The 22,491-nt window shown below is 41.4% G+C and overlaps 1 protein-coding gene across 1 annotated transcript in view; it reads left to right on the plus strand.

Annotated features, from left to right (window-relative positions):
* Positions 1-22,491, plus strand: part of ak9 (adenylate kinase 9) — a 269,696-nt gene that overhangs the window by 76,516 nt on the left and 170,689 nt on the right. The window contains exons 13-14 of the mRNA XM_060854563.1: positions 899-1,043; positions 11,978-12,067. Of these exons, the coding sequence (XP_060710546.1) occupies positions 899-1,043; positions 11,978-12,067 (235 nt within the window). The remainder of the gene's footprint in view (positions 1-898; positions 1,044-11,977; positions 12,068-22,491) is intronic.

Here is a 22,491-nt window from a genome sequence, read left to right on the forward strand (position 1 = left end):
AGGTACTCTGTGAACCCTTTGATCCTATCTTCATAAAAGCATATTACCAAAACCAGGGACTAAAGGTCATATAGACTGATACCATCATTTTAAAGATGCTTGGAGGAATGCCAAAGGAGTCCCTTCATAATAAAAGGGGGATAGGGAAGAGGACATTTGATATATTCAACAAGGGTTATATTGTTGTTGATTGTTATGCATCCCCCACACACCGTGAGAATGGTGTCACTAATTACCAGAAAAAAGTCAAAAGGAAGCATTTATGCATGATTAGATTTATCCATAAGTTCCAAAGTTACTGTTCTGATTAATTTGCTTCTCAGCAGTTCTCTCCCACTGCAATTCTACAGCAGCACTCATCTCTTTTACTCTTGCTGGCAATTAGTAGAGCTTCCCTGTTTAAACATGTGAAAGTGAATGAAAGAGTATTTCAGCAGACTCTTCTTGCATTAAATTTGAAGGAACTCCACTGTGGAGGCTGCAATTAGAATCAAGTTGTACCACCAAAGCTACACTAAATCTACAGCAGTCTCACTTTCCAGCACAAGGCCCATTGCCTTGAATGCTATGGGCATCGGGTTGGAACCCATATTCCCAATAATGCAACTTTTACTGACAGCTCCGGTCTGGCAATGTAGGAGAATATTTAGTCACATCTGGTTTATGATGTGCACATAGTTCTTCAATAGCTATAGCCACAACTTTAACTTATGATAAATTACATTAGCTGTTGTAGAACCAATTCATGTTGCCAGTCAAGGATCATTGGAAGAAAAGAGTGCTGGAAGCTTTTACTCTTTAGGCTTTTCATTTTCAGTGAAAATTGTCAATGAACACTAAATGTATTTTCATTGTAAAAGCTTAGAAATCAAGTAATTCTGTTATAAAACAATTTCAGGTTCTAGACATGTTTGAGCTTTTGGAGCCACTACGACAGAAATTGAAGTTTGACCATATTGAACAAATTCGGGCAGAAGCACTGCAATCAGCACTCGCTACTGTTAGAGAGAATCTGGCAAAAACAATGTTAGAAGAAGCTCAAGGTAAATTTGTAAGCTTTATTTTAATAATTTAATTTTGAAGCACAATATCAGGGTTCTAATTTTCAATGATTCTGCTTTTTATCTTCCACATGCAGCTTGTTTATGGCTTTTGAACTCGAGAATAATTGTTTCCTTGCTTCCACTTATTTCCCTTTCCAATCTTTTATTTTCTGAAGATAGTGAGTTCTTGATTCTATGGATGACAATTAACTTTAAGTACTTACTTCAACTATTATTCATGAATATTCATTTTGGCAGAGTATTTCAGTGCATCTTTTCATTCAGGCACAATATAGTTTTTGTGATGTCCAGGCTCAAACACATTCTTCAGGTGTCACTACTTAATGGTCAGGACAGAGAAATCAGCATAACCCTTTTCCTCCTTTCTTACACACGGCCCCAGAGATCAATTTTATAGCTTTGTTACTGTTACCTTAGTGGGATTAACAATCTCAGTACGCACAAGCATTAAACCTGAAATGTTTCTGTCTCTATGGCTTAATTAACTGGATCACCTGATTTTAACAAACAGCAATCCCAGATTTTTTAAAAAATCTGTGTTTTTAAGTATGTCATGTGGAATTCTTGCACCTTGTGGAAAAAAATCTTCTTATGGATGAGAGCTTGACAAGACATGGAAGTATCAGAATACTCACCAGTAAACCATTCAGAGCCTTCAGCGTTTTCTGCCATTTAAATAGATCATTGGCAATCCATCTCTTAATTTATTATATTCCCTTTGGTTCTTTATCCTTTAACTCCTTTGGTTAACAAATGTTTATTCATCTCAGCTTTGAACTTTTCAGTTGACTCCAAAAAAGATGGTGATAGAGAAGTAGTTCAAAGGATATAGGTTGAAGTCAATGTGCACATGTAAAACAGGCTTGTAGCACATGAAATGATAATGTTGGTTAATTTAAAATAAAGAAAAGAACTTTCTGTTGAAAGTTGAAAGAATTTTAAGATTATCATTAGTAAACAACTTGAATTTATGTAGCTTTAACTTAGTCAAACTTTTCAAGTTGCTTCATGGAAGAGTTATTATACAAAATTTGATGAACCATTTAACACATATATAAGGTATGACAAAAAACTTGAGCATCTTGAAAAGAATTGGAGAGGCACTGGTGTGTAGGGAAGAAATTCTGATGCTTTACCCTGAGAGCAGCAGTGAGGCAAAGCAATCTGAAAAACACAGAAGACTAGAATTGGAGGATGCAAAGTACTCTTTTTTGGGTTCATTGAAATGACTGACAGTTAATGAGAGTGATTTGGTTCATATTATATTTATAGACTTTCAAAATATATTTGACAGGTACCATATAACGAATTTATTAGGAGAGTTGAACTCGAGACGATTAAAGGGGCAGTGGCAGATGTGGGTGTGAAATGGGCTAACTGAATAGAGGTGGTTGCTTAAACTGGAGGGAAAGGTTTGGTTTTAGAACTCATGCAGCTTTTGATATACGTTAACACTTGAGTATAAAGGGCATAATTCCAAAATTTGTGGATTACAAAACTCAGTAAATCATATAAATTTGTAATAAACAATGAGGAAGATATTAACAGATTTCAGGAGAACAAAGGCATACTCATGAAATGGTCACACATGTGGAATACGATTAAGGCAATGGGAATGTACTTTGGAAGGAAAAATGAGACAATATATATTAACAGCACATTTTTTTAAAAAAACTGCATCAACAGATTGACCTGGGACTTCACATGTATTAGAAGGTGGCAGGACAAGTTGCTAGACTGTTTTTAAAAGAAGAAGCATGTTGTAATAATACAGCTAGAGAATAAGCAAGAAAATTAAATTAAACCAAACCAAATGCAATATTTCCAGATTTGCTGATGACAAAAAACTAGGTAGGATTGTAAATTGTGAGGAGGATACATGGAGGCTTCAGGACGATTTAGACAAGTTGAGTACATGGGCAAACAGTATAACATGGATAAATATGAAGTTATGCATTTCTTTGGTGTGAAAAACAGAAAGGCAGAGTATTGTTTAAGTGAGGGAATGGAAGGTCCTTGTACACCAGGCAATGAAAGTAAACAGAAAGGGGTGGCAAACAATTAGAAAGATAAATGGTATGTAGGCTTTGCAAGAGAATTTGCGTTTAGGAATGCGGTTGGCTTACTGCAGATGTTGAGACTGCATCTGGAGTATTGTGTGTAGTTTTGGTCTCCGTATCTAGTAGATGATATACATACCATGAAGAGAGCATAGCAGCAGTTCACTGGACTAATACTAGGGATGGCAGGACATTTTTCTATTCACTCATGGGGTGTAGGCATCACTGGCTGGATCAACATCCCTAGTTGCCCTTGAGAAGGTGGTGGTGAGCTGCTTTCTTGAACCTCTGCCATGTGTGCTGTAAGTTCAATAATGTTGTTATTGAAGAAATTCTAGGAATTTGACCCAGTAACAGTGAAGGAATGCCATTATATTTCCACATCAGGATGTGAGTGACTTAGAGGGGAAATTGCAGGTGGTGGTGTTCCCATGTATCTGTTGCCCTTGTCCTCCTAGATGGAAATGGTTGTGGGTTTAAAAAGTGCTGCAGTGCATCTTATAGATGCTGAGATATATCTTAGAGAGCATCTCATAGCCTCGCTGCAGTATTCTAAGTTTCTACCTGCTCTTAGAATCACTATATTTATATTGGTGAGTCCAGTTCAGTTTCTGGTCAATGGTAACCCCAAGGACATTGATTATGGGGGATTCAATGATAGATACATCATTGAATATCAAGGGATGGTGGTTAAATTGTCCCTTATTGGAGATGGTCATTACCTGGCATTTGTGTGGTGCAAATGTTACTTTCCACATTTTAGCCTGATGAAAGGTTCTAACCTGAAATATCGACTCCCCTTCTCTTCTGATGCTGCTTAACCTGCTGTGCTTTTTCGAGCTCCACTCTTTATCCACTCCCGCTTTTCAGCCCAAGCCTAGATGTTGTCCAGGTCTTGATGTAACTGAACATGGACTGCCTCAGGATCTGAAGAATGAACATTGTGCAATCACTGGCAGAATGTTACAACTTTGGATCTTGTAAAGAGGGAAGATCATTAATGAAGCAGCTGAAGATGATTGGGCTTAGGATTCTATCCTGAAGGACTCAGATGTGGGTGTGAAATGGGCTAACTGAATAGAGGTGGTTGCTTAAACTGGAGGGAAAGCCACAAGATGCAGGTTCAAGTCCCACCTTCTCTGGGGGTACATTATTCTAACCCGAGGAACTCCTGCAGCGATGTCCTGGAGCTGAGATAAATTACCTTCAACAACCACAACCATCCACTTATGTGCCAGGTATGACTCCAACCATTGGAGATTTTCCCCAATTCCCATTGATTCCAGTTTTGCTAGGGCTCCTTGATACCCTACTTGGTCAAATCCAGCCTTGATGTCAAGGGTTGTCACTCCTACCTCACTTCTGTAATTCAGTTGTTTTGTCTGTGTTTGAACAAAGATTGTAAGGGGTCATGAGTTGAGTGACTCTGTTGGTACCTAAACTGGGCATCACTGAGCAGGTGATTGCTGAGCAGGTGCTGCTTGATAGAGGCTGTTGGTGATACTTTTCATCACTTTACTGATGATTGAGAGTCACAGTAGACCGAACTCATCTCCGCATACCTCGACACGGTTCTGTCCCCTTTAGTCCAAGAACTCCCCACCTACGTTCGGGACACCACCCACGCCCTCCACCTCCTCCAGGATTTTCGCTTCCCCCGTCCCCAACGCCTTATTTTCACAATGGACATCCAGTCCCTGTACACCTCCATCCCCCATCACGGAGGACTCAAAGCCCTCCGCTTCTTCCTTTCCCGCTGCACCAACCAGTACCCGTCCACTGACACCCTCCTTCGACTGACTGAACTGGTCCTCACCCTGTATAACTTCTCTTTTCAATCCTCCCACTTCCTCCAAACTAAAGGAGTTGCCATGGGCACCCGCATGGGCCCCAGCTATGCCTGTCTCTTCGTAGGATATGTGGAACAGTCCATCTTCCGCAACTACACTGGCACCACCCCCCACCTTTTCCTCCGCTACATCGATGACTGTATCGGCGCTGCTCGTGCTCCCACGAGGATGTTGAACAGTTCATCAACTTTACTAACACCTTCCATCCCGACCTCAAATTCACCTGGACTGTCTCAGACTCCTCCCTCCCCTTCCTAGAACTTTCCATTTCTATCTCGGGCGACCGACTCAACACAGACATCTACTATAAACCGACTGACTCCCACAGCTACCTGGACTACACCTTCTCCCACCCTGCCCCCTGTAAAAACTCCATCCCATATTCCCAATTCCTTCGTCTCCACCGCATCTGCTCCCAGGAGGACCAGTTCCAACACCGCACAGCCCAGATGGCCTCCTTCTTCAAGGACCGCAGATTCCCCCCAGACGTGATCGACGATGCCCTCCACCGCATCTCCTCCACTTCCTGCTCCTCCGCCCTTGAGCCCCGCTCCTCCAACCGCCACCAAGACAGAACCCCACTGGTTCTCACCTACCACCCCACCAACCTCCGTATACAACGTATCATCCGCCGTCATTTCCGCCACCTCCAAACGGATCCCACCACCAGGGATATATTTCCCTCCCCTCCCCTATCAGCATTCCGCAAAGACCACTCCCTTCGTGACTCCCTCATAAGGTCCACACCCCCCACCAACCCAACCTCCACTCCCGGCACCTTCCCCTGCAACCGCAGGAAATGTAAAACTTGCGCCCACACCTCCTCCCTCACTTCCCTACAAGGCCCCAAGGGATCATTCTATATCCGCCACAAGTTCACCTGTACCTCCACACACATCATCTATTGCATCCGCTGCACCCGATGTGGCCTCCTCTATATTGGGGAGACGGGCCGCTTACTTGCGGAACGCTTCAGAGAACACCTCAGGGACGCCCGGACCAACCAACCCAACCACCCCGTGGCTCAACACTTTAACTCTCCCTCCCACTCCACCGAGGACATGCAGGTCCTTGGACTCCTCCACCGGCAGAACATAACAACACGACGGCTGGAGGAGGAGCGCCTCATCTTCCGCCTGGGAACCCTCCAACCACAAGGAATGAACTCAGATTTCTCCAGTTTCCTCATTTCCCCTCCCCCCACCTTGTCTCAGTCGGTTCCCTCAACTCAGCACCGCCCTCCTAACCTGCAATCTTCTTCCTGACCTCTCCGCCCCCACCCCACTCTGGCCTATCACCCTCACCTTGACCTCCTTCCACCTATCACATTTCCATCGCCCCTCCCCCAAGTCCCTCCTCCCTACCTTTTATCTTAGCCTGCTTGGCATACTCTCCTCATTCCTGATGAAGGGCTTATGCCCGAAACGTCGAATTTCCTATTCCTTGGATGCTGCCTAACCTGCTGTGCTTTAACCAGCAACACATTTTCAGCTGTGATCTCCAGCATCTGCAGACCTCATTTTTTACCCTAAATGTCAATGTACCTATACTGGAACAGTTTAGCTAGGATTGCAGCAAGTTCTGAAGCACACGTCTTTAGTACAATGGCTAGAATGTTGTCAAAATCCTAGCTTTGACAGTATCCAGTAGCTCCACCCATTTCTTGATATCAGATAGAGTGAACCAAATTGGGTGAAGACTGCCAGAGACCTCTGGTGCAGATCAAGATGGATCATCTAGGTGACACTTCTGGCTGAAGATTGCTGCAAATGCTTCAGCAACATCTATTGCACTAAAATACTGACCCCTCCTATCATTGACATTGGGCATATTTTTGGTGCCGCCTCCTCCAATGAATTGTTTGACTATTCATCGCCATTCATGACTGGATTGCAGAGCTTGGATCTGATCCATTGTTTGTGGGAACATATAGTGCAGTCTATGATTTGCTGCTTATTCTGTTTGTCATAAAAACAGTCCTGTTTTGTACCTTCACCAGACTGACACTCATTTTTAGGTATGTTTGATACTGCTCCTGATGTCCTCCTCTACTCTTCACTAAGTTAGGATTGATCCCCTGGCTTGATGACAATATTACAGCGAGGGATATGCTAGGCCATGAGGTGTAGAATTTTTCGGGGTATGACTTTGCTGCTCCTGATGGCCCACTGCACCTCTGGACACCGAGTCTTGAATTCCTAGATCTGTTTGAAGTCTGTCCCAATTATAATGCCACTTAACATCATGTAAGATATTATCAATGTGAAGGTGAGACTTCGTTTCTACAAAGATATGCAGTGGTCTTGGTTAGATGCATCTTCCGTAGGCAGTCTGGTAAGGTTGAGGACTAGTAAGCTTTTGCCTCATGTTGACTCCCTCACCAAAGCTAGGGAACTATAGTCGGTGCACCTGACATCGGTGGTGAGCAAGTTGTTGGAGGGAATCCTGAAGGTCAGAAGTTACATATATTTGGATAGGCAAGGACTGATTAGGGATAGTCAACATGGCTTTGTGCATGGGAAATCATGTCTCACTAACCTGATTAAATTTTCTGAAGTAATGAAGAGGATTGATGAGGACAGAGGGGTGGACATGATCTATACAGACTTCACTAAGGCATTCAATGAGATTCCTCATGGTAGACTGGTTAGCAAGGTTAGATCATGGGGAATATAGGGAGTACTAGCCATTTGGATACAGGACTGGCTCGAAGGTAGAAGAAAAAGGGTAGTGGTGGAGGATTGCTTTTCAGACTGGAGGCCTGTGGCCAGTGGTGTGCCACAAGGATCAGTGCTAAGTCCACTGCTTTCCATCATTTATATAAATGATTTGGATGTGAACGTAGGAGGTATCATTAGTAAGTTTGCAGTTGACACCAAAATTGAAGGTGTAGTGGACAGCAAAGAATGTTACCTCAGTTTACAACGGAATCTTGATCAGATGGGCCAGTGGGCTGAGGAGTGGCAGATGGAGTTTACTTTAGATAAATGTGAGGTGCTGCAATTTGGAAAGGCAAATCAAGACAAGGCTTATACATTTAATGGTAAGGCCCTGGGGAGTATTCCTGAACAAAGAGAACTTGGAGTGCAGGTTCATAGTTCCTTGAAAGTGGAGGTGTAGGTAGGTAAGATAGTGAAGAAGGCATTTGGTATGCTTTCCTTTATTGGTCAGAGAATTGAGTGTAGCAGTTGGGAGGTCATGTTGTGGCTCTACTGAAAATTGGTTATGCCACCTTTGGAGTATTATGAGCAATTCTGGTCTCCCTCCTATGGGAAGGATGTTGTGAAACTTGAAAGAGTTCAGAAAAGATTTACAAGGATTTTGCCAGGTTAGAGGGTTTGAGGAAAAGGGAGAAGTTGAATAGGCTAGGGCTATTTTCCCTGGAGCATCGGAGGCTGGGGAGGTGACCTTTTAGAATCATGAGCGGAATTGATAGGGTAAATAGACAAGGTATTTTCTTTGGGATGGGTGAGTCCAGAACTAGAGGGCTTAGGTTTTGGATAAGAAGGAAAAAAGATATAAAAGGGACCTGAGGGGCAACTTTTTCACGCAAAGGGTGGTGTGTGTGTGGAATGAGCTGCCAGAGGAAGTGGTAGTGGCTGGGACAATTACAACATTTAAAAGGCATCTGAATGGATATATAAATAGGAAGGGTTTAGAGGGATATTGGCCAATTACTGGCAAATAGGAGTGCCTAGGAAATCTGGTTGGGATGGATGAGTTAGACTGAAGGGTTTGTTTCTGGTGCTGTACATTTCTATGACTCTATGACTTGCCGCAAAACCAAGCTAGTAGCTATGCCCTTTAGGACCCGACCAGCTCGTTCAGTAGTGCTGCTGCCAAGTCAATCTTAGTGCTGCACATTGAAATACCCCAGACAGAGTACATTCTATGCCCTTGCTGCCTTCAGTACTTCCTCAAAGTGTTGTTCAACACAGAGAAGCACAGAGTCATTGGCTAAGGCAGGAAGTACATGGTAATCAGCAGGAAACTTCCTTGCCAATGTTTGCCTTATGCCATGATGTCAGGTATCTAGAGTCAGTGTTGAGGATGCCACTGCAACTTTCTTCCAACTGTTTAACTCTGTCTGCTGGGCCTATTCTGCCAGTGGACGTGATATATCCAGTGACTATGATGTCTGGGACATTATCAGATATGATTTCATGAATATGACTATGTCAGGCTGTTGCTTGCCTAGTCTGGAACTTGACAGTTCTCCCAATTTTGGCACTAGCCTTCAGAAGTTGATAACGATACCCATAGGATTATCAGAGTTGAGAGTATGGTGCAGGAAAAGCATATGCCCAAAATGTCGATTCTCCTGCTCCTCAGATGCTGGCTGATCTGCTGTGCTTTTCCAGCACCAGCTTCTCAACTCTGATCTCCAGTACTTGCAGTCCTCACTTTCTCCCTGCAGGATTGTCAGTGCTGTTTTTGCTGTTGCCATTTACTCTGCCTTGTTCACTGCAAGGTGGTCTGTTTAATTTCATTTCTTTTGTGTGTCTTTGTAATAATTGTTACAACTGAGTGAATTGCTGGGCCATATCAGAGGACAGTTAAACATCAACCACATTGCTGTGTTCTGGAGTCACATTGTAGGCCAAATCAGGTAAGGATTGTGGACTTCCATGACTGAAGAGCTTTGATGAGCCAGTTGGGTTTTTCTGACAATCAGCAGACTCATCATTAGACTCTTGATTCCAGGAATATTATTGAATTCAAAATCCACCATCTGCCGGGTAGGATTTGGACCCAAATCCTGAGGACATGATCTGAGTTTCTGGATAACTAATCCAGCAATAATACCACGAGGCAATTTTCTGCCCCAGTTGCCGTGTGAGGTGAAATTATTTTGACTGAGCCTGTATATTTTGAATAAACTGCTCAAAGAGGTTGTCACACACCTCTAGAGCAGATAGAACCTGAACCCAGGCCTCTTGTCAACTGGGTTTATGTTCACTAGACTTTGGAAAAATGAGAAAGGATACAATTAAAAGTGGAAAGTGCTAACAGGACTAGACAGGCAAGATGCAGGGAAGATGTTTCCCCTGATTGGGGAAGCTAGAACCAGAGACCACAATCTCAAGATGGGGTCGGCCTTTTGTGGCCGAGAATTGGAAGTATTTCTTCACATGGAGAATGGCAAACAAGTGAAATTCACTACCACAGAAGCTTCAGTAGAGGCTGGGCCACTGAGTGCATTCAAGAAAAAGTTGATGAATTTTAAATATTATACTTTTCAAGAGGTATGGAGAGAAATTGGGAATATAAGTTTGAGTTAGAGGATCAGTCATGATCGTAATGAATGGCAGAGCAGACTCGAGTTGGTCCACACTTGCTCCTAATTTCTATGTTTCTGTGTAAAATCTCTCTGAATTGCTGAATAGGCCTCAGCTAAAGTATTTTGCTTGATGCTGATATGAAATGATGGGGTTGATATTGAGACTTCCGAGAGAGTGCAGAGGAGATCTACTCGAATATTTTTGAATGTGTGACTTCAGTTGCATGGTGGTAATACAGAACCTGGGTAGTTTTCTTTAGATCAGAGAATGTTAAAGGGTGACTTGTCACAGAATTCTGAGTGGTTTTAATAGAATAAATGGAAGAAATTGTTTTGAGTAGCAAAAACTTCAGACAAGTGCCAAGGACCTTGAAACAATATAAGGAGAACTTTTCTGTGTTATTAACTGCACTGTTTAATGTGAAACATACTCACAAAGGATGTTGTATGTAGACTCAATAATAACTGCAAAAGGAATATCTGAAGGGAAAACAACACATGGGTACGAGACTAATTATATAACTCTTTTAGCAGAGGCATGATTGGCTGAATAGGTTCCTGTCTCGCAGCTCTCAAGGGCAGAACTTATATCCTATGTTTTTATTTGAAAAGCCTGAATTTTGCTTTGTACTTAGTCATCATAATATTGTGTTATAAGTAAACTTAACTTTAACTTGTTAACCCTTTATTGCTAAAATGGCTTGAATACTGTATTTTAATCCAGTGGTAACTATAGAATGTGAGGCATTTTGCTTTAACTAGAGAATGTCAGTGTTTGTTATTGTGGTTTCATGTACAAAGTTGAATCTTAAAAGATCTCTGGAAAGGTATTGAGATGTGGTGCAAAAGTGCAATGGTAAGGGAAGGCAATTGGTGGAGTGTTCATCATGCCATGCTTCTATGCTATCCTAACAGTGGCAGAAAGGTAATGGAGAGTGTTCCCATGCAGAGGATAATTGAATCAAGGTTCATATCCTGGAGCCGTTGACATTTGAACAGCAATACTTGAGTCCTCCACCAGATGAGGAAACCACTGGGTAAATCTTCCAGCCATGTTGAAATGGTGGGGGATTGCTCATAATCGCATAATTTTAGATCCATGGAGAGACCCCATGGCACCTCCTGACACCGTTCCTGCCACTCATCTCAGAGTCTGCCCAGCTGGTCCTGGTCCTATTCCAGAAGGTGCTGTCCTTCCTTTGTGTCCTAATCTTCCAGGAGCAGTCTCAGGAGGTCACTGTTGCATTCCCAAAGATAACTGTACTTAAATAAAATTCAAGTCCCCACTTTTTTTTCAGTTAGCCACACTCCATAAAATTTTCGCCAAACTGATTACGAGTTCTCCATATTTCTACAACTAATTCAAACACAAATAACTCTTATTTAATATATCCTCATTCCCTCAGGTCTCAAGCATTTCTTCAGCTCCTAGAGGCTCGGTTTTCTGATTGCCTGGTAGCTCCTGGGTGAGAGCAACCATTCCTAATAACTAACGAAAGCCAGTGAGTTAACTGCCATCAGAATGATCAACCCTCAGTCTCACAGACAGTTTAAATAAGATCACTGTCCTGCTTTTGGATCCTTTGGCAGAGCCTTCATGAGCAGAATCATTTTCAGCCTATTGTTTATTGTTTCAGACAATGCATTACATTAAAAATACTACTGGTTGTTTGAAGCTCTTTTCTTGTTAGTGATAGTTTCTCTTACCATTGTTTTCTACAGCTGAATTTGAACGGCAAGCAGCTCAGGCAGTTAAATTAGAGAGCGTAACCATAGCTGAAGAAGATGAGGAGAGTGGTGATGAATCAAAAGGTATAGATGCAACCCAGTAACATACATTCCTTTTGGTGATTTGATTACACTTGCTAATGTTGACATAAGCTTATTAAACTTAGCTTTCTTAGCTGAAACTTTCATTACAATTTGGATTACATGGCGAAACAGCGAATGCAACTTGAATAAAATCAGGAAGTGTTGGAAATACTCAGCAGATCTGTCAATATCTGTGAAAAGAAACAAACACAGGTAGAATTTCAAGTCAAATAATTTGCTTTTGTTTTAATACAAATTGAAACTTATTAACCAGAGTTCCAGAACATTGATGTTCAGAGATTTTAAATCAAACAATTACTATGTGATTGTAAACTGATATATATTAAATCTGAATAACTTTAAAATAATTTCAAGACTCCAACCTTGATTCCAGGTATCGCCCAAAGGCCATTGGAATGAACTGGCATCAGTATGCTTAACTTTGGCAGGAGAGAGAGAGAGAGAGAGAGAGAGAGAAATGATAAAAAAATTTCAAGGAAGTTGAAAAGAAAATGCTGTTTTTAAGAAACTTTAAACATCTTATCAGATACATTCATTCTTCCACTTTACATTAACTGAACATACTCTGAATGTTTCTTTCTTCAATGCTCTCAAAAATAGTTAAAAGCTTTGAATTAAATTCCTCTATTTGTTGGCCATTTTGACACAGTACTAAATTCCAGACTTTCTTTAAGTCCTCTATGGGTTGATAGTTCTAGAGAATAATTCTGGACAATATTGAACTAATTCACATCACAAATTGCCCTTGAGAAAGTGGTGGTGAACTGCTTTCCTGAATTTCTGCTGTCCATAGATTGTAGGTACATCCACAATGCTGTGAAGTTGCAGGAATTTGACCCAGCAATGGTGGAGAAACGTTGATATAGTTCCATGTTAGGATAGTGTGTGGCTTGGACAGAATTTATTGGTGGTTGTGCAGTGTATCTGCTACTCTTCTAGATCGTGGTTCTCATGGGTTTGGAAGGTGAATTTCTGAATGCATCTTATAGAGACCAACAGCTGTAACTGTTTACCAGTGGTGGGGGGAGTGATTGTTGATACTGTTAACTGGGGTTCCAGTCAAGTGAGCTGCTTGTCCTGGAAGATTTTGATTTTCGTGAGCTTATTGCTGAAATGTGTGGGTTAACGTTGTCCCATTCTAATTTATTCTGGGGATATTGGTATTGTTAGCAAGGCCAACATTGGTTGAGTTTTCGTAGTCACCTTTGAACATCTCTTCATGAGTCTTTTCAATTTCAGCATGAATATTTTTGTTTTATTTGTTCATGGTATATATTCTTTCCTGATAGGGAAACATTTACTGTCCATATCTAGTTGCCCTGGAGAAATTAGTGGTGAACTGTCTTCTTAGATTTGGAGATGCCGGTGTTGAACTGGGGTGTACAAAGTTAAAAATCACACAACACCAGGTTATAGTCCAACAGGTTTAATTGGAAGCACACTAGCTTTTGGAGCGTCATTCCTTCATCTACCACCTGATGAAGGAGCGACGCTCCGAAAGCTAGTTTGCTTCCAATTAAACCTGTTAGACTATAACCTGGTTTTGTGTGATTTTTACCTCTGTCTTCTTAGAGCCACTGTAGTCCATTTGATGCTGGTATATCCAGAATGCTCATTGAGACGAAGTTTCAGGATTTTGATCCAGAAACACCAAAGAAGCAGCAATATAATTATAAATCAGAGTTGTGAATGACTTGAAGGGGAATTCGCAAGTGGTGGTGTTCCAAATATCTGCTGCCCTTGTTGTTCTTGATGGTGGTGGTTGTCCGTTTTGAAACTGCTGCTTTTGGAGCTTTAATGAAACTCAAAGTGCATCTTGTTGATGATACATCCTACTGCTACTGTGCATTGAAGGCAAAATGGAATAAGTGGTTGTGGATTTGGTGAAACTCAAATGGGTTGCTATGCCCTGGATGGTGTCAAGCTACTCACATGCTGTGAGAGCAGCAAATGCATTGTGTTGAGAAACTGCAGTTAGTGTATTCCATCACACTTCTGATTTGTGCCTTGTAGGTGCAAACATTACCATGTTGACTTTGCAACCATCAGTAGAGAACCTTTGTGACACAAGCAGTTTCATAACCATAACATGGAAACTTCAAACTAGGAGCAGGAGTAGGCATGAATATTACTTGCCACTTTTCAACCCAAACCTGGATATTGTCGAGATCTTTCTGCATTTAGACATGGAATGCTTCAGTATTTAAGGTGCTGAATGTTGTGAAATCTTTGGCAAATATCCCCACTTCTGATCTTATGGTTGAGGAAATGTTGGTGATGAAGTAGCTAAAATGGTTAGTTCTAGAACACTACTCTGAGGAAATCCTGTAGAGATGTCTGAAAGCTGAGATTACTGACCTCCAACAACTAGACCCTCTTCCTTTATGCCGGATAGGACTCTAACCAGCAGAGAGTTTTCCCCCAAATTTCATTAACTGTAGTTTTGGGAGGACCCCTTAATGCTATACTTGATCAAATGTGACTTTGATGTCATCTCCCTCTGGAGTTCAGCACTTCTATCCATGGTTGAACAAAGACTGTAAAGAGATCGTAAACCGAATGGCAATGGCCATACACAAACCAAGCATCTGTGAACAGATTATTGGTAAGCAAGTACTACGATAGTACTGATGATGACACCTTCTGTCACTTTACTAATAATTGATAATAAATTGATGGTATTATAATTGGCTGGGGTAGATACTTCCTGCATTTTATTTATAGGACATAGGTAGAAGATTTTTCACATTGACAGTTGATGGCAATGTTGTAGATGTACTGCAACAGTTTGGCTAGGGGTGTGGCAAGTCCTCGAGTACCTATTTTCAGTAATATTGCTGGAATGTTGTAAGGGCCCATAGCCTTTGCAGTATTCAATATCTTCCGTTGCTTTTTGCTATCACATGGAGTGAATTGTATTGATCAAAGAATATTTAACTTACCCACCCTCCAACATGGAAGCTAATTTATTTGTGTGTTTGTTCTGCTCAACAGTAACTCTCAACATATACATTTGTAGGTGTTTAGCTATGGTGATGCTATTGAATGTTAAGAGAAGATGTCTGATAATCAATAAATAAATAAATAATACCGCTCAGCGCAACAAGACCATAGCTCTCAACCTTCGAGAGTATCAATTATTAAACCCACATTTGTTTGAAATTCTTCCTCTCATGGCCTGAGGTTTATCAAACCAAACCATCATGGCTAGACCAAAGCCTTAATCAAAATGGCAGACAGATCTGCTTCCAAGTAATTCAAAAAAGGCTGTCACGTCTTGTAAAAGTTGTCCATTTTCTGGTGCACCATATTTGTAAGAAAGTCTAAAGGAACGTGTTCCATAATTAACACAGCACCCGGACAGACCCGGGCAGTTCTCAGACACCCAACACATCAGAATGTTCTTCCTTGCACAAAAAGTGAGAATGATAAAAAGCTTTTTCCCATGTACCTCTAAGTGAGGTAAATTCAGCAGAACCAGGAGCAAAGAGACCGGGTCCACCTTGACTTCGCTTCCCAAGACCCTCTCTATTACTCCTGCCACAGCACTCCAATACGCGGAGCCTGTGACAGGACCACAAACTATGAGTGAGGGTACCCATGTTTATTTTACATTTGAGGCACATTGAAGATGTTCCCTGCTTAAATTTTGCAAGATGATCTGGCACCCGATGAGCCCTATGAAGAATCTTTAACTGCATAGATGGGTCCTCTTACATACCAAAATCCTCTCCACATTCTCACAAGTGAATTCCATGTTTATAAAGTGATTTCAACCCCTAACTCTTTCTCCCAGACCTCATGTAGACACTCAATGCCACCCAAGAGACCTCCTCCCTCCAAATGATAGTGAGTACTCATTGAAAGAGTGCTCTTAGCCTGAAGCACCCTCTTTTCCATATCAGATCTATAACACTCAATAAAAAGTGGGGTCTCCTTTTGGATAAACTCTCTAATCTAAAAGAAATGGAAGATGTCCCTACTCGACAATTGATATTTCTGAGTTATTTGATCAAATGACATCAATGTTTCACCCTCAAACAGATCACCCAAATAAGAGATTCCCTATCTGCCCAAAGTTTAAACCTGGGATCCATTGTCCCTGGCCAGAAACCCGGCATGCCAACTACGAGAGTAAGAAAAGATGTTTTAGACATATTACCCTCCGTCTGCTTCATTGCTCTCCATGCTTTGCCAGCGTCTCAGGGCATGAGAGAGGAACTGGCAATAATAGACTGGAAGCAGAGCCTAGCGGGGAAGACAGTAGAGCAAAAATGGCAGGAGTTTGTGGGTATAATTGAGGACACTTTTTACAGAGGTTCATCCCCAAGAAAAGAAAGATTATCCGGGGAGGGATTAGACAACCATGGCTGACAAAGCAAGTCAGGAAATGTATTAAAGATAAAGAGAGATCCTATAAAGTGGCCAAGAGCACTGGGAAATCAGAAGATTGGGAAGGCTACAAAAACAAACAGAGGATAACAAAGAGAGTAATAAGAAAGGAGAGGATCAAATATGAAGGCAGGCTAGCCAGTAATATTAGAAATGATAGTAAAAGTTTCTTTCAATACATAAGAAACAAACGACAGGCAAAAGTAGACATTGGGCCACTTCAAACTGATGCAGGAAGCCTAGTGATGGGAGATAAGGAAATAGCAGGAGAACATAACAAGTACTTTGCGTCAGTCTTCACAGTGGAAGACATGAGTAATACCCCAACAATTAAAGGGAGTCGGGGGCTGAGTTGAGTATGGTTGCCATTACAAAAGAGAGAGTGCTAAAAAAGTTAAAAAGTCTTAAAATTGATAAATCTCCTGGCCCCGATGGGATACATCCTAGAATTCTGAGAGAGATGGCTGAGGAAATAGCGGAGGCATTGGTTGAGATCTTTCAAGAATCACTAGAGTCAGGGAAAGTCCCGGATGATTGGAAGATCGCTGTTGTAACCCCCTTGTTCAAGAAAGGATCTAGACAAAAGATGGAAAATTACAGGCCAATTAGCCTAATCTCGGTTGTTGGTAAAATTCTAGAATCCATCATTAAGGATGAGGTTTCTAAATTCTTAGAAGAGCAGAGTCTGATTAGAACAAGTCAACATGGATTTAGTAAGGGGAGATCATGCCTGACAAACCTGTTGGAATTCTTTGAAGAGGTGACAAGTAGGTTAGACCAGGGAAACCTAGTGGATGTGGTCTATCTAGACTTCCAAAAGACCTTTGATAAGGTGCTACACGGGAGGCTGCTGAGCAAGGTGAGGGCCCATGGTCTTCGAGGTGAGCTACTGGGATGGATTAAGGATTGGCTGTCTGACAGAAGGCAGAGAGTTGGGATAAAAGGTTCTTTTTCGGAATGGCAGCCGGTGACGAGCGGTGTCCCACAGGGTTCAATGTTGGGGCCACAGCTGTTCGCGTTATATATTAATGATCTGGATGAAGGGACTGGGGACATTCTAGCGAAGTTTGCAGATGATACGAAGTTAGGTGGACAGGCAGGTAGTACTGAGGAAGTGGGGGGACTACAGAAGGATCTAGACAGTTTGGGAGAGTGGTCCAGGAAATGGCTGATGGAATTCAACGTGAGCAAATGCGAGGTCTTGCACTTTGGCAAAAAGAATAAAAGCATAGACTACTTTCTTAACAGTGAGAAAATTTGTAAAGCCAAAGTACAAAGGGAGCTGGGAGTGCTAGTCGAGGATTTTCTAAAGGTAAACATGCAGGTTGAGTCCGTGATTAAGAAAGCGAATGCAATGTTGTCAGTTATCTCAAGAGGGTTGGAATATAAAAGCACCGTTATGCTACTGAGACTTTATAAAGCTCTGGTTAGGCCCCATTTGGAGTACTGTGTCCAGTTTTGGTCCCCAGACCTCAGGAAGGACATACTGGCACTGGAACGTGTCCAACGGAGATTCACACGGATGATCCCTGGAATGGTAGGTCTAACATATGAGGAACGGCTGAGGATCCTGGGATTGTATTCATTAGAGTTTAGAAGATTAAGGGGAGACTTGATAGAGACGTACAAGATAATACATGGCTTGGAAAGGGTGGACGATAGGAAATTGTTTCCATTAGGCGAGGAGACTAGGACTCATGGACACAGCCTTAAAATTAGAGGGGGTCAATTCAGAACAGAAATGCGGAGACATTTCTTCAGCGAGAGAGTGGTGGGCCTGTGGAATTCATTGCCACAGGGTGCTGTGGAGGCCGGGACGCTAAACGTCTTCAAGGCAGAGATTAATAGATTCTTGTTGTCTCGAGGAATTAAGGGCTACGGGGAGAACGCTGGTAAGTGGAGTTGAAATGCCCATCAGCCATGATTGAATGACGGAGTGGACTCGACGGGCCGAATGGCCTTATTTCCACTCCTTTGTCTTATGGACTTATTGACAAGGATACCAAAGTCCCTTTGCAAATTTATACTGATGTAAGTCTGTTGTTCCCTGTTTTATCCTTTTCTCAAACAGTGGGGTGACATTTTCATGTTTCCCTTCTTCAGGAATCATTACAGATTATGTGGAAACTTAAAATATGATTGCCAATCATCAACTATCTCTATAGGCATTTCCTTTAACACTCTTGGATTTTGGCTATCAAGTCCTAAGGACTTACCAACTTTCAACCCCATTGATCTCTCCAGTACAATCTTGTTACTAATACTAATTTCCTTCAATTTCTATTTCTCACTAGTCACTTGGATCTCAAATTCAGAGAGATTTCTTGTACCTTCCTCAGTAGACATAGTCACACTCATTTAATATCTCTGTGTAATGTCTCATTGAGGTAGCACACTGGAAATCAAATCCTGTTATCCCTAGAGTCATCAAAAAGTTAAAACTTTATAAAAGTATACAAAATTACCTGATTTATCTATCTTCAAGACCCAGGTTGATACAAAGCTTCTGAACCAAGTTTATTGCTTAACAAATAGGACTGTTTATTACAAATCGAGAGAGTGGTGCTGGAAAAGCACAGCAAGTTAGTCAGTATCCGAAGAACAGGAGAATCGACTGAGATATATCTCATCAGCCTTACACCTGAAACGTCAGTTCTCCTGCTCCTCAGATGATGCCTGACCTGCTGTGCTTTTCCAGCATCACACTCTTGACTCTGATCTGCAGTCCTCACTTCCTCCCTGCTTATTACAAATAGCTAGATTCTGGCTACAAGTAACTGGTTGTAGCTACCAGTTAAAACTCTAACCCTCTTATAAACCGTCTCCTACATATACTTACAGACATAAGGAAAGGACATATGGATAAAGGGCAAAACTGAGAAGAAAAGTGAATGGACCCTGTCCACAGGGTTCACTGAAATGATCTTTTGGCTTGTCAGGACTTGCTGCTCTTTGATCTTCTTTCTTCAACTCCTTGCACTTGTTTGCAGGAGTCAAAGATCAATTGGTCTCTGACTTACTTGCTGAAAGCCACAGCTTATAGCAACTGACCAGAGAAGTAAATTTGTTTTCTTCAGGTTTGAGATACTTTTTACTGTGAAGTAAATGACAAATCGGCGACCTAACAAAAAGAACCAAAGAGCGTGGATGGTGGAAACCAGAAACCCAAAACAGAAATTGCTAGAAAATCTCAGCAGGTTTGGCAGCATCAATGGAGAGAAAGCAAAGTTAACGCTTCAGGTCCAGTGAGTCTTCTTCAGAACTTCATCAGATCTTCAATCAGCCAGCCAACCAGCTGGTTGTTGCCAGTTGAATCTCATTTTGTGTACACTTGCTCATTCCAGCTCAGCTGCGACAAACCTCCACAACTACGCAAACAAACAGTGATGTACCACCACTTATGTTTTATTAATCTGGTTTTATAAGTGCATCCTTTCCACAATCCTTGGTTTATAAAACTTGCCTTTGTCCATTTCAGTGCACATTTCAAATATATGAAAAATAAAAAGATGCAGTGTCTACATTTACTATTTCTCTACTTCTGAAAGTTCTCCTGACCCCTGTACTTTCAATGGATCCACATTTGTTTTTGAACATTTTCTTTTTATGTTCCTGCAATAACTTTACAAACCATTTTTATCTTTTTAACTAAATTGCATTTGTAGTCTATTCTTCATTTGGCCTTCCTTTGCTTTATTCTAAAAAAGTTCCTAATTGTCAGATTAATATTATTATTGACTGCTTAATATATTTTTCTTTCTTCATTTCTTTGTATCTGGAAGTGCAAATGCACAACTGAAAGGCTCCCCCCCCCCCCACCAAATTGCCCACAATATCTTTCATCTATTAGCCACCAGGAGTAGATCATCTGCGTTCTGTGTTGTTTCTGAGCCTTTTTGTTTAATGTTATACAATAATGTAATCTTCAGTGAACATTCAGTCTGCTGAGCTTAAAATAAAGGGGTTAAAGCTATTAGAAGCTACAATATTACCCTGATGAACTCCTATCATGTTCTTCTGAGCCTGAGATGTTTGGCCTGCAACAACCACAGCACTTTTTTCTGCAGAGGGATAACTGGTACGTGGGAGGTTTTCAAAAGTGTATCGAGAGTTCAGGGCAGTATGTTCCTCTTAGAGTGAAGGATAACAGTAGGGAACAATGGATGAGTAAAGATATTGAGGCTCTGGTGGAGAATAAGAAAGAGGCATATGTTAAGTTTAGACAACTGGGATCAAGTAAATCACTTGAAGACTGTAAAGGGAGTAGGGGCTTTCTTAAGACGGTAATCAGGAGGGCCAAAAGGGGATATGAGATAGCCTTAGCCGATAAAGTTGAGGATAATCCAAAGAGATTCTACAAGTACATTAAGAGTAAAGTGCAACTAGGGAGGAATATTTCAAGATCAACGAGGTTATCTTTGTGTAGAATCACAGGAGATGGGAATAATACTAAACAAATATTTCATGTCAGTATTTTCTTGTAGAGAAAGACACAGAAGCTGAAGAACTTGGGGAAATAAATATTGATATCTTGAAAACAGTCCACATTACAGAGAAGGAGGTGGTGGAGTTCTTAAAAGGCATAAAGGTGGATAAATCCCCAGGACAATAGACAATAGACAATAGGTGCAGGAGTAGGCCATTCAGCCCTTCGAGCCTGCACTACCATTCAATATGATCATGGCTGATCATTCCTAATCAGTATCCTCTTCCTGCCTTATCTCCATAACCCTTGATTCCAATATCTTTGAGAGCTCTATCCAACTCTTTCTATAATAAATCCAGACACTGGGCCTTCACTGCCCTCTGGGGCAGAGCATTCCACACAGCCACCACTCTCTGGGTGAAGAAGTTTCTCCTCATCTCTGTCCTAAATGGTCTACCCTGTATTTTTAAGCTGTGTCCTCTGGTTCGGCACTCACCCAGCAGCGGAAACATGTTTCCTGCTGCCAGAGTGTCCAATCCTTTCATAATCTTATCAAGTGTATTCCAGGACCTGATCAAGTGTATTCCAGGACATTGTGGGAAACGAGGGAAAAAGTAAGGACAATCTAGCAAAGATATTTGTATCATCTACAGGCATGGGAGAGATGTTGGAACACTGGAGGGTGGCTGATGTTGTGCCTTGATTTAAGAAACACTGCAAGGAGAAGCCTGGGAACTATATAGACTGATGAGTCTGATGTTAGTGGTGGATTAGTTGTTGAAGGGATACACATATATTTAGAGAACTTGGATTCTAGCTGTTTGCGATTCATGGATAAAGACTTACAAAATCCTTTGTTCTGGAGCTTCCTGCAGTCTTTTGCCAGTTAATTAATATTCAGTACCTCCATCTTATAAACTAAAAGGAAAAGAGATCATAAGTAACTAATACATAAGCTGTTATTTTTACTAAAATAATGAAAAACAACACAAACTGAAGACTTTATTTTTACTTTAAAGTTTTGAAATATTCACCAATCCTACTCACCAATTAGCCCTCTTTTCCTGTAATCACATGATGCTGTGGTTTATGGTTTCTCGTTTCACAGCAAGTCGGTCTCTTGATCCATGCCTTTCATCCTCTCTAGCTCTGGAGTTTACCTCTTGCAGTAAACCATAGTTTACTCTGCCCTCTTTTGCACTGAATTTCAAACAAATCAAATTTTCAATAATAATTTGTGAGTGACTTACTCCGTTTTCGTCTCACTCTGCTGAGGTCCCACACTGACCATGTTTCTAGTGAACACTACTCCCCATCCTTCCATCTGCAGCATTTTTGCCTAATTTGTACGCTACTTCTTTGACTCTGATACAATCCTGAATTTTCCTCATTAGCCCTGGTTGAGCCACTTGTTTTGTTTCTGTGCCAGACAGGACTGAACAATTGTTGCATTTTATCCATGCATTTTAAACATATTTGCAATGCTTATCCACCATCATCCCTTGAAGTAACATTTCCTAATTTTCATTGCCAGCTAGAGCCTCAAACCATTGTAGTTTCTTTATTGAGATTCTGGACTCTAGTC

Source organism: Hemiscyllium ocellatum, chromosome 3 (genome assembly GCF_020745735.1).
Source record: "Hemiscyllium ocellatum isolate sHemOce1 chromosome 3, sHemOce1.pat.X.cur, whole genome shotgun sequence".
Classification (NCBI taxonomy): domain Eukaryota; kingdom Metazoa; phylum Chordata; class Chondrichthyes; order Orectolobiformes; family Hemiscylliidae; genus Hemiscyllium; species Hemiscyllium ocellatum.